Source organism: Dipodomys ordii, unplaced genomic scaffold (genome assembly GCF_000151885.1).
Source record: "Dipodomys ordii isolate 6190 unplaced genomic scaffold, Dord_2.0 Scaffold26, whole genome shotgun sequence".
Taxonomy (NCBI): domain Eukaryota; kingdom Metazoa; phylum Chordata; class Mammalia; order Rodentia; family Heteromyidae; genus Dipodomys; species Dipodomys ordii.
This window is the reverse complement of record NW_012267242.1, coordinates 4,968,709-4,982,431: the sequence shown is the minus strand read 5'-3', so window position 1 is coordinate 4,982,431 and position 13,723 is coordinate 4,968,709. Positions and strand designations below refer to the sequence as shown.

At 36.9% G+C, this 13,723-nt stretch overlaps 1 protein-coding gene across 1 annotated transcript in view; it reads left to right on the top strand.

Annotated features, from left to right (window-relative positions):
• Positions 1–1,227: 1,227 nt before the first annotated feature.
• Ush2a (Usher syndrome 2A (autosomal recessive, mild)) overlaps positions 1,228–13,723 on the top strand; it is a 640,567-nt gene continuing 628,071 nt past the window's right edge. Inside the window, exons 1-2 of the mRNA XM_013015154.1 lie at positions 1,228–1,712; positions 4,904–5,069. Of these exons, the coding sequence (XP_012870608.1) occupies positions 1,228–1,712; positions 4,904–5,069 (651 nt within the window). The remainder of the gene's footprint in view (positions 1,713–4,903; positions 5,070–13,723) is intronic.

The window sequence follows — 13,723 nt, the reverse complement described above, 5'->3', positions numbered from 1 at the left end:
CCTGTGCATCCAACTCTTCTTTCCAGAATTCCTGTTGCTGTAGCCTATTTGTTAAGAGTTACTGGAGGTTACAACAGTTGTTGCCAGGCAACAAGGGACAGAGGTCCTCTTGAAGAGGACATTTGTCACACTGAGGGGACGGGTTGAAATGCAATAAAGAAATGGTAACTCAGCTTATTTATCAGTACAATTACTTACACAGTATTAGAAGTCCATATTTAACATACAAATACGTAGTCGAATGAAGGAAGACGAATACAAATGTTTACTAAATATTAAGGCATAGGAGAGGCAGATGGTGTTGGGTTTCTAATCAGCTTTGCTGTGAGCTTAAAGTTGCTGCACAGGCTGGAATAAGAGGAAAGGCCCAAAGTGCTTTGCCAGCTTTATTTTGGGCATCTGCAAGATAGCTGTGGGTTACAGCATACAGTGCATGTGGAAAGAAAATCTGTATGATTTTTCACCTTGTTAAGTAAAGTACATAACGCTAATACTCTAGAGTCACAATCTGAAGTTGCTGCATGGTGAAATACATTATTCATAACGATATATACATAAGGGAGTAAATTGTCTTATGGACTCTTTGTATGTGCATGTGTGTGCAGGCAAAAGCATGTCTCCCAGTATTGGCAATTGAACTCAAAGCCTGGAAGCTGTCCCTTGCTCAAGGCTAGTACTGTATGACTTGAGCCACAGTTCTACTTCCAGCTTTTTGGTATTTAGTTAGAGGTAAGAGTTTCTTGGAAGTTCCTGCCTGGTCTGACTTTGAACACTAGAATTGTAAATGTAAGCTACTGGTGCCTGGCTCCTATGGACTTTTGAGCTTAAGTTGTCCAATGAAATGAAGGTATCAAAATAATGAGCCTTTTACTCTAAGCAAAAGATTTGAAAATAGGTTTTGGAATGTTCAGGGTTTTTGCTGTTGTTGTTGTTTGTTTATTTTTAATAAGGGGCTCAGTGTCCTTAGGCTTAGGACAATCTTAAGTCACATTTCCCTTGACATGTTCTATCTTTGATTTCCAGGTAGCATCTTCTCCTCATGTCTTCTCCCCTGCTAAAAACATCTTTGGAATCACTTCCCTGTGAAAACAGATCTGCGACTTCCCCAAGATGGAATATCTCAATGTTACTTAAAGTGCCCTGCTTCAAAGTCCCGCTAGCCAGTGGAGTGGGCCTGATCGTAAATTTAGAAAAGCTTTATCAGGAGAAGAATGATTTTTTGTAAACATGAATTGCCTGGCTCTCTTATTGGGCTCCGGTTCCTTATTTCGGGTCATTGCAGCATTGATCTTGGCCTGTTTTGCTTCAGTATCTTTGGCTTCATCCAGAGGTCTTTTCCCAAGGCTGGTAAACTTGGGAGCTTTCAAGAATGTTTCAATTGTGCCAACCCAAGCAGTGTGTGGACTGGCAGGCCAAAGCGCATTTTGTCATAGCTCTGAGCTTGCTCCCGGTAACCAGCCCTGTACCCAGAGGTTTTGTATTCAGGACTGCCCCTACAGATCTTCCTCTCCCCCCTATACTGCCCTGTTCTCAACAGGCCTGGGGAACTGCACCACAGCAGACAGAGATGACCTGCATCCTGGCTCTCTTAGCAATTCTACCAGTTTTCGTTTTGGAAATCACAAGAATTGCTTTTCCTCTCTTCCTTCTCTGAGGCTGGCATCAGCTTTGACTTTAGCTGTGTGGTTGAAACCTGAGGAAGAAGGTGTAATGTAAGTAGTAATGTGCGTTTTCAGTTTTCCTGGGTCCCTGTATAATCAGGCAAACACTACAGAACGCATACCATTGAAAAATAATTACTATAGTCTTCTTTCCTGTTCCAACTTTGCTGTTTAAATACGTATCTTTTCCTAAAATGTTTTCCCTTTTCTACAGATGAGCTGGATCATGAAAAAGAATGTGATAAAACAATTTCATTGCAGGCAGACATGTTTACACCTGAGTCATTTGTTTCTGAGAAGGCGAGTCTAACCTTTGGCCCAGAGCCTTTGGAGACTCAACGAGGTTCTTTTCTTAGTTTTTTAAGACCTAGCCTAGGTGCCGGAAATACAAATAATTGATATTTTCAAGCTCTTGGTTGAAGTGTATACAAAAATAAAGACAAGTAACCCTGTGAAGGTATAAAACTTTTACTAGGCAGCTAGCCGAGGACATGGAAGTGGGTTTGAATCATCCCTAAGAGCTGATGTTTCCTTGACTTAATGGAAGATGACCAATACTTTGAGTTCAATATATGACTAACACTCCATTGGCCTTTTATTTCATGTTGTTTGCATCTTCTGATAAGTTGGAAAATGGATAGGTAAGGATGTGAGATTCCTCAAAACTGTTCTGCTCTTGATCCCACCAGGAATGATTTCAACATGAGTGAGGAAGAAATCATGCTAACCACCATTTTTTGTTAATCTATTTGCTTATTCATTTTTCATCCCATAATCTTTTCTTCACTGATAAATACTACAGGGCCAATCTAGAGCACTTAATAAGTGGGATCGTTTTGTGGCATTTTTAAGCTTATCTTTTGTCTTTAGGTAAGGTTTTCAGCTCTTTATGGATTTTTTTCTTTGGCTGAATCCCTAAAACGTGTGAAATGACCTGGAAAAGTCTTAGCATCTACGATGCCAATATGACTTAAATGTCTTTATTGGTTATTTTCAATTTTCCAAGTGAAGATTATGAATTTTGTTTTAAATGTGAGGCAAAAATAATCACAAACTATTATTATCTTGATGTCTACAGGTTCCCTAAAAGATAACCTTGTTTTCTTCTCACTTTGGAAATTCCAGTAACTTTAAGCTGTTATGTTTTTATGTTACTAGCATCCAAAGCATCTTAAAACATGGTCTCTTGAGGAAAAGGAGGGAGGATAAAATATATTTTTCCCAAGCTTACAGGAACGTCTCTGTACCAAATTCACGTTCTGTTGGCATTGTTTCATATAAATAAGACAGAGGGTATTTATAGAGGTTGTAGCACATGGTTTATGTATTTGAGAGTTCCTTGTTTATACCAAGGTCATTTCATCCTCAAAACTGAAACACCTATGGGAGTTGGGAGAATTTCGGGGTGTTTGCACTAGATAAGTAAAACAAACAAAAACATGGATTATCCAATTATTGTTTATTCAGGAGCAGAATAAATCCAGTTCCTAAATATTTTGCTACCTGTCTTCCTCTCACGTTTATTATCTACCAAAGCTCGTATGTTTACAAGCAAACAAAATAGCAAGGAAGATAATCAATAACATATTAAGACATGCATTTTCAGTAAGCTTGGGGAAATAAGTCTGCATTTGGTAAATACATTCCTGAGTAATAATCGAAATCTCACTTGTAGATTTAAGCTCAAGAAAAATGAACCAGAGGCATTCGTAGGTTGTTTAAGTCTTATAGGTAGAGGATACAGGGAAATACTTTCTAATAAATTACAAATGTCCAACTAATGAAGAGTTAAAATATTTGCAGTAGAATTTATATAAAATACCTTTATGTCAGCTAGAATTATTTGCCTGAATTAAAAATATTCTTGCTCCCACATCTGCCCAACTGTATGTAAGAGGAATAGTGATTTAGCTTCAGTAAAAGAGTGACTATTAATGTTCTCCAGTGTTATTCTGACCTCCCAATTAGGGAAAAATGGGTGTAAATGCAAATAAATGACTTATGAAAAATACACCCTTACTTAGACAGCAGTCTAGTGGGTGAGTAGGGAGTCAGCCCCCTTAACCAGTCTTGAGCAAGAAAGAAGGTCTCTGGATCAGCCCACATTTGTAGAGATATGTGGACAGAGTAGAAAGAAATCAAGGTGAAGATAGTTTTAGGGTTCAAAAGGCATTCTACCATAATAAATATAGAAGTAAACTTTTATGTAAAGAATTGGAGCCAGATGTGGTGGCACATGTCTGTTACCTCAGTACTTGAGACATTTAGGTGGGAAGGTGGGAAGTTTAGGGTCATTCCAGGCTATGTAACAAGAACTTGTCTCAAAAACAGAAGGGCTGGGAAGGTGGCTCAGTAGTAGAGTGCTTACCTTGTATGCTTGAAGCCCTGGGTTCGATTCCTCAGCACCACATAAGCAGAAAAAGCCAGAAGTGGCGCTGTGGCTCATAGTGGAAGAGCTGAGGGACAGCGCCCAGGCCCAGAGCTCAGGCCCCATGACTGACAAAGAAATAATAAAAATAAATAAATAGAAACAAACAAAAGTGACAATTGACCTAACAAGAGACCGAGATGTTTGCTTAAAACTCTTTTCTGGTAAAAAGAGAATTTCTCTTTATGCATTCTTATACATTCTTGAATGACCTTTTACCCATGACAATCAGCATGAACCCTGTACCTCGATTGGGCTGTGTGGTCTTGGAGATATAGCCAGTCACCTGACAGACATTGCTTTTGGATAGTTAATGTTGGGGCAAGTGGAGCCTGTAGCTGTCTGTCCTTCATTTCATCAGGGGAATTAAATAGAGCGATTCTGACTGCAGGGCTGAGAATTTAGAGCCAATGGACACTAAATTCTCTTTACATTAAAAAAAAAAGTAAGAAAGAAAGATGTGCACGGGTGACTCAATACCCAAGCAGGATGTAATATGTCCCTACAACTTCCTCTAAAGGAAATAGCAGAAGAACTAATGAGCCAGCAGGCTAAATGTTAGTTTTGCAGAATGATTCAACCACTTTACTTTCTGTCATGAATCTCTAATGATGGGTATTGAGGTAAATAAAAATTCGATTTTTATTGAAATAAAATGACATCTTTGTAGGAAGGAAGCTGGCTTTGAATATAATGATATTCAGGAAGGTATTCATTGGGTACCAGTTTGAGTGGAATGAGGGGGTACTATAGCACAACACAATGCCTTCGCATGGATGCTGACCTTTTCTCTCTTTTCTGGTTGCTTCCTAAGGTGTGTGATAGAAAAGACGGCAGAGGGGCAGATAGTGTTCAAACTTACAATATCTGAGAAAGAGACCATGTTTTATTACCGCACAGTAAATGGTTTGCAGCCTCCAATAAAAGTAATGACACTGGGGAGAATTCTTGTGAAGAAATGGATTCATGTTAGTGTGCAGGTGAGTAAAATAAAAAATATTTAACATTTGGTTAAACATGAGGATCTGTCTTCCTTTTCCTCCTCTAAGTGCCACACAGTCTGAAGCAATAGCTTTTAGATTTGAGGTGTATGTAAATGACAATCGAAGAAGACAAATATATCAATTATTTAATGATTATTTCTTAGTATACTAGAAGATCCTCCCCTCCCCCCCCCGCAAATTAGTATAAAACCTCTTCCAGAAGTTTAAGCACAAGGCAAGTTGTAGTAGTAATATGTTCTGTAAATTTCTGTTTCATTGAGTTAAGAGTATTTTATTTTGTTTAAAAACATGTAAGAACTCTTTTGGTGTAAAGTACTGATTCTACTAGTTATGGCTGTATTCGCAACTGTCTTTGTTGGATAACAGCTGATGATGTGAATAAAATCTGGCTGCTGCTTGAAAATGGTGACCTTAGAACTAATGAACTTTATACTTGAGGCACTCGAAAGGTGTTATATTATTATTTTTCTTGTCAACCACAGTTTGCATGAGCCTTGGAAACTGTGAAAAGCTGAGAAAGCTGTGAGATGTCTGGTATTTCCATTCCCTGGAATAGATGCACAGTTTATCCTTTGGTTTACCCAGGGCAGTAGAATGGCTTCATCTTGCCAAGATGCAACTTTGCTTTTAAAATAAGGGGTGCTATGTACCTCCGTTTTCAGTGCTCACCAGTGTTCAATACAAAGCCAGCATGCATGAGAGTATGTTTGCACCCTTGTTCATCTAATGGAAATTCTGTCTGGTGTATATGTATATTTGTACAAACACATATAAAATTTGCTCATACTTATATAGAAATATATATATAGGTATCTATATAATATATATTTCTACTGTCTACCTCTCTCTCATCTACCCCTATATTCTTCTCACATGAACTTGAAAATTGTCATTTGGGTTAAAATTATTATTTCAAAACAAATATTATTTTTGACTATTGGTGTATGTTGCTCCTGAAGTTTGAACTCAGGGCCTGGGTGTTGCCTTGGAGTGTTTTTGCTCCAGGTTGCTATTCTACTTGAGCCACAGTTCCACTTCCAGCCTTCTGGTTGTTAATTGGAAATAAGAGCCTCATAGACTTTCCTGCTGGCTTTGAACCACCACCCTTAGATCTCAATCTCCCAAGTAGCTAGGATAACAGATATGAGCCAACAGCACTTGGCTTGAAAATTTTAATATATTTTATTTGTATCATTGTCTTGTCTGATTGGTGGTGAAATTCTGTGTTGTATTGCCTCAGGAGTGTGTAAAAGCCTTGGGAAGAGAATATAAAATATAAGTGCAGAAAGGTTTTGAGAAGGTATTGGCAAATATTATCCAATAGCATGGTATGCCATACTGACTGAGTCTTTTGGATATGAGTTGAGTAAATGTTGGTGGCACACTGTTTTCGAACAGCTAGGGTTAGTGGACACAGAGGAGGAGGACTGGGTTTTGATGGTGATCGAGTGGAATCTGTTTAGTACCTTCAGTAACTGAGTCACTTTTACAGAATTAGTTCTATGAACATATGAACAAAAGGGGTCTTTCCATTGTCTAATGCCTTCAATTTCTTTTTTCAATGTTTTAGTTTTGATTTGTTGTAGAGATCATTCACCTCCTTTTTAATACTTTTTTATTGTAAAAAGACTGTACAGAGGAGCTACAGTTACATGAGCAAGGTAATGAGTACATTTCCTATCAAGCAATGTTACCCCCTCCTTTGTTTTTCCCCTACCCTGCCTTCCCTCTCTCCCACCCCCACAACTGCACAACCCCTCCCTGCTTCCCCCTCCTCCCAACCCTCCCCCTGCCATTCCCTCCCTGCCCTCTCCTAAATTGTAAAGTTAGTTTTTCATCATAGTGTCTTGTACATCTCATTGTTACAATGGGTCAACCCATTTGGTTTTTTCCCTCTTTAAATATGTTCTGTTTGTTTTTCTGATTTCTTTCTCAGTAGGTTTTTACTGATGTGTTGAAAAGAAAAAAAAGCTACTGATATTTTCATGTTGATTTTGTATACTAGTAATTGCTTAATTTTTTTTAATGAGATCTAAAGGTCTTTTGAAGGGGTCCTTAGAGTCTCCTAAGAATAACATTAGACCTGCAAGTGTGGATACTTTTTATGTCTTCCTTCACTATTTTATTACTTTTCCTGTCTTATTGCTCTGGCTAAAATTTCAAGCACTATATTGAGTAAGATTAGTGAAAGTTAACATACTTGTCACTTTTCTGATTATTGGGGTAATGCACTCTGTTTTCTTCCATTAAATAAAATGTTGACTATAACATTGTTATATATAGCTTTTTATGTTGCATATCATCCTTTTATAACTGGTTGTTTCAGGACTTTTCTCATGAAAGTTCATTGAATTTCATCACATGCTTTCTTTGAATCTTTTAGGAAAATTGTGATTTTTTTAAAACTGAAAATGCTGATGGTGTTACCTTAATAACCAATTTCAAATACATAGCCATAGTAACAAGACATCATAGTTTGAGCTAAAACATATGTGTAGAGAAATGGAATAGAGTATCCAGAACCAAACCCGTACAACAGTAGCCATCTGATTTTTTAACAAAGGTACTCAAAAAAAAAAACACTGGAGAAAAGAGAGCCTTTTCAACAAATAGCTGGATAACTTATATCCATTGCTATACCAGGCTTACTGACTGAAATCAAGTATTGATAACTTTCTGCCCAGATTGGTTTCACACTGCAATCGTCCATTTGGTCTCTGTCTCCCAAGTGACGAGAATTATAGTGTGAGTTGCCACACTCAATTTGGTCTCTCTTTTAAAAATGTATGCATTAAAAAATGAGTGCTGAATTATTATACAGTTTGTATTAAACCTGTAAAAGTAAACAATCATAAAATAAGGAAGAAGTCATTGAATTTCTGTTTTAGTGACCCTCAGCATTATGAAATTCTGTATTCATGAATGAATGAAAAATACTGATTATTCTAAATTGAGAATCTACATTGGATTTCTTTAGATTAGACTTCAATCTGAATATATATGAGTTATAATGAAATAACTAAGAATCCCTGTTACAGATGAGGAATGTACTAATTCCCACCAAATTCTCATAAGGGGTAATGGGAAGGAAAGAGGCTCTGAGCTGGGAAATCCAACTCAAGAAAGGCTACCCTATGGTTTACAAACCCTTTGACTTGGATCCCCCATTTCTGTAAGAGAGGGCTATATGAGCAAAATGAAGTCTCTTTTAATTCTTCATAAAATAGGAATGGAGTGTAGATGAGGTACAATTAACACTGGACTGTGTTGAGCTGTGTAAAATTAGGTAGTAAGTGACGGAGCCAGCTGCTTCAGAAGTTAGAGGTCAAGTATTTCTTTCTGCTCTCCCATGCTGTTTGTATTTGAATAAAACATTTTTGATAGATTTGGGGGCCAAGATTTAGACAAGTATAGCCTATATCTCTTTTATTGTATAAATGGGAAAAAACATAGTATGGAATGTAACTCACTGTTACCATATGATGTCACATGTCCACATTCTCATATGGGATTTAGAGATCTCTGTCTTGCTAGGCAGAAGATGGAAGTCATTAATTAATACACTGATTTAATCCAGTTTCAAATAAGACTATATTGATTGTATATCCATATTTTCATTCATCCTTTAAGCTGTTAAAGGAGTGTATGTATGTGTGTATGCGCGTGTGTGTATGCATGTGTATATGTATGTATGTTTATACCTCTACTCATGCATGGAATGGCTCAGAAATAAGAATTTATCATACAATGGCTTGGTGACATAAAATTAATTAGCAGTTCTGTCCTTATTTGTTTCCTTTAGATGGTGAAGCAGCTTTTCCATCAATATAATGAAAATTCTAATGTCCAAAAATCGGGAAAAGAGAAATAATTTTAAGTAATTAAATACCTGGGCAAAATAGAATACCAGGAACAGATAGACACAGTAAACATCAGACATCTAATTTCCTAAATAACAACAACAACAAAGCCTAATATTGTTATAGTAATAGATTTAACAGCATTTCTTTGAAAACTTAGCATTTTGAAGCAAAAACCTATTGGAAAATGATTAGATTTTAAATTAATAGTCTTTCAGGGACTTGCATCTGACATGATTGCCAATGTAAATTTCACTTTGGGGTTTAATATACTGGTTATTTTAAATTATATGAAGCTGAAATTTGTTAGTCATGTTTTTATACTGAAAGTGGAAAAAATCAATTCATGCTTTTTATTATCAAATGGGGAGCACTGATAAGATTAGGGGACTTTTTTTTAAGCTTAGTAATCATATTGGCTTAGTAGATATTGTGGTTTTTAGTGATCTCTTTTTGTAAGCTTTGGACTACGCAAACTATTGATAGATAAAATAACCTGAAAGTGCATGCATTTAGTTGCATATAATTTTAAAAAAATGTTTTCCTTTCCTGTGAAAATAGTCTTGGCTCTTAAGCAATGTGTGTGTGTGTGTGTGTGTGTGTGTGTGTGTGTATGGGTGTGTATGCACACACACATGTATACACATACCAGGGCTTGATCTGAGGGCTATGTACTCTTATTTAGCTTTCTTGCTCACAGCTGGCATGCTACCATTTGAGCCACCTTCCAGTCCAGTATATTTTGCTTGTTAACTTGAGATGGAATCTTACGGACTTTTCTTCCCAGGCCACCTTCTAGTTCTCAGCCATTTGAGTCACTAGGATTAAAGGCATGGCTTCTGATGACCCTAAATTTCATGTGTGTATATGTTTATGGTGTGTGTGTGTGTGTGTGTATGTTTGTGTGTGTGTGAGAGAGAGAGAAGGGGGGGCAGAGAAAGATGCTAGTAATGGTGATTGAGTTCAGCGCCTGGTGCTCTTGCTTAGCTATGACTAACACTTGAGCCACACCTCTACTTCTAGCTTTTTGCTTTTAATTGAAGCTAAAAGACTCAGAGATTTGTCTTTCTGGGCTGGTTTTGAATGGTGATTCTCAGATCTCAGTCTCCTGAGTTACCAATATTATAAGTGTAAGCCACTTGTACCTGGCTAATTTTCACACATTTATAGGACCCATAGCATAAAAAGAAATATCAAAGTATTCACCATTCTTGTAATTATACTAAATTATTGTTATAAAATAAGGAAAACTTGGGTTGCCAAAATAATACAATGGTAGATTTAAAGAAAAAAACCTAACCAATGAAGTTGTTTGTATTTCATTATATTATTTTAAAGACCTTTAGATACGTTGATGGTAGAAGTATCACATGGAGGTATAAAGCATTTGTGCTGACAGACAGCACATGTGTTTACTTGTGTTAATCCAATCAATTTAGCAATTGCTATTAAAACTGCATTGCAACTGTGTACTGGTGGCTCACACCTGTAATCCCAGCTACTCAGGAAGCTAAGATCTGAGGATCATGGTTGGAAGCCAGCCCTGGAACAAATGTCCTTGATACTCTTATCTCCAATTAACCACCTGAAAACTGGAAGTGCAGCTGTGGTTCTAAATATCAGAGAAGTAGCCTTAAGCAGAAAAGCTCAGGGACAGTGTCCAGGCCCTCAGTTCAAGCTCCATGACTGAAAAAAATAAAAGTATAACCAAAGCAAAGTGAAACATAACAAAACAAAAATCCAGAAGTGGAGACAAAGTTCAAGTCATAGAAGTTGAAGTTGTAGAGCACTAGCCTTGAGCAAAAAACGCTCCAGGACAGTACCTGGTCTCTGAGTTCAAGCCCCAGGACAGGCACAAAAAAAATACAGCAACAAAAAATTAAAAACCCTAAATTGCCATTAGTATCATTAATGAACACATGGTATTTATTATATCTACACTAAGAGAGTTTTGTTCAGCTAATTGTGAATATAAATTATACATCCAAATAGAAAGTGGTGGTTTTATCTTCTGTGCATTTGAATGGTACCAATACAATTTTTTATAGCAAAAATTTCAGACCCAGTCTGATCTGTCCAATGGGACCGACCATCTCCAATCAGGAAATAGAGCAGATCATGAATAAATTAACATTTTAACTTCAAAACTAGTATATGAAGATAAATTTAGCTACTTAATTTTGCTGGCAAATGGCTGATACTCAGCCATTGGCTATAAAATGTACAATATATAAAAGAAAATAAATACAAATATCATGGTCCACATCTGTTACATATACTACTAAAATTGAAAGCTGTCATAAAAAAGAAGAGCATTTTCCAGTGTTCACTTCATTTTTCAACAATCTCTGGTCTTTCAAATGCCACTATGGTAATTCTGTCGATATTTTAATGGTTAAAATTGGTTGGTAGTGCCTTTTAAAACCTATATTACCTAATGGAATTGTCATTTATATCATTTTCACCTAAAAGTCAAGTATAATAAGACTTAGATTATTTTTGCTTTTCTTGTGGGTAGACGTTTTGTGCCCAAAGGGCTAACGGATGCCTTCAGTTATACATGATCGATTTGTATGAACGTCAGAAAGAACAGCATGCATATAACCTAGGGCAGAGTTTGGCCTATGGTATGTATCACTTGATAATGGAATGGAGAATATGACTTTATTTAAACATGGACTTGAATAGTTTTATTTTCCCATACCATAGCGCTCTAAAATGTAACATTCAGAAGGACTTCATGTAATAATATTGTCCTGGGTGCAGAATAAAAATGTGCTTTCATGACCAGTTTATGCATCTATCTAGAGAAAGAATAGTTTAAAAAAACCTTATTCAAACTCTTCCAAAAATGGGAAGGCTTTAATGGCTTTTCATTGGTCTAACGCTATCAGTGAATATTGATATTTATAAATTATCTTTAATAGACTCTTACATTAGATAGAGAAATTCCTTTCTTCTTTCTGAAGAGTTGATGAAATAATCCTGAGAAAATGGAAAAATAACTAAGTCAATGACGTTTGTTTAGATTCAGTGTTGAATTATTTTCAGCCTGGCAAAAAAAGGAAGAAAGGAATGGGGTTGGAGACCAGATGGCTTGGGTTGGGATTGATTTGGGCACAACTCCACCCGTGGTGGGAAACCTGAGGGATATGAAGGTAAGGGCCAGCTCATGCCAACTTTTTGCCAACGTTACTATGGCAGTAGTGACCAAGAAAGTTTCCATTGGGGATGCATAATATAGAATTTAAAGTTCTTTGTTTTCTGGGATATACGCTTTTGGTGTTGTGCTACTTATCAAGCCAGAATATTGCATACACCATTTGGGGCTGTTTCTACTTTTGAGAATTTATAGAAAGAGGTTGGATTCAATGGTGGGGTGAGTTTGATTTAGAAAAGCATAATCAGAGCAGTGAATCGTGTGAGAACACACATTTGGACAATTGAGTAACCATTACAAGTAAACTTCTTAAAATATCTTCAATAGACGTACTAAGTAATACACGAAATAAATATTAAGGAGAAGAGATATGCCAGAATTTTCTAAATTTGTGAGCTTGTAGCTACAAGTCTAGCATAGGGAATCCTTTGTTCTCTATTACCTGAATATATTTATGCTATCTATTGTGATAACTATATCTTTAATACAGTGTGTGATGATCAGATAAGACTAGTCAGTCCTTCTCCCTCCTTAAATATCAAATGTGTGTGTGTGTGTTTGTGTATGTGTGTGTGTGTGTGTGTGTGTGTGTGTGCGCGCGCGCTTGCACCAGTGTGCCAGCCCTGAGGCTTGCACCTGTCAGGACCTTGGAACTGTCCCTGAGCATTTTTGCTTAAGGTTAGTGCTCTACCACTTGAGCCATGACTCTACTTTTGGCTTTTTGCTGATTAATTGGAGGAGAAGAACCTCTTGGTTTGGTCCAGGCTGGCTTAGAACCACCATCCTAACATCTCTGCCTCCTTAGTACCTAGGATTAGAGGCATGGACGACTGACGCCCAGCTGTTTCCTATGTGTATTTTCATGTTTATTTGTACTGTTTGTAACTGACTCATGTAGTGATTAAAATAATAAGCACTGCTTGATCATGGTTAAATAAATACCAAGGATCAATTCTTCTATTAATTAGTGAGAGCTTATCAAAATTAGCATCTTTAATTGTGAACTGTTGTTAATTTGAGTTTATTAGGTACACTGTCCCAAATCATTAACACCACTGTAACTGGGCATTAACCGTAGATGCTCACTTTTTTTTTTTTGTGAAAATACTGTACAGAGGGGTTACAATTACATGGCAAGATAATGAGTACATTTCTTATCAAGCATTGTAGCCTCCTCCTTTGTTTCCCCTTCCCATCCCTTCCCATCCTTCCTCCCCCCAATCTTTCCCGCCCCCCCACCAAAGTTGTAAAGTTCGTTTTGGACATAACGACTTATACTTCTCACTGTTGCAATGGGTCCACCTGTATCCCTATTTAAACGTCTTGTTTTTCCCCTTCCCCTCCACAAATTATACTGACATCAAATACAGTGAAAGCAGGGTTATACTGTGGGGGAGGGACATCCAAAGCAACAAAGAAATAATCTTATAAATGCCTTAGAAACAAATGCATGAAAGAAAAAACATTTGAATACATATCTTAGGGTACATTTCCCTAACATCACCTTATCTGACGTTTTCTGCTTGACTCATACATATACTAGATATTGCAAATAAGGGAAACCATGGGACCTATGTTTCTTTGGGCCTGGCTTACTTAATATAATTTTT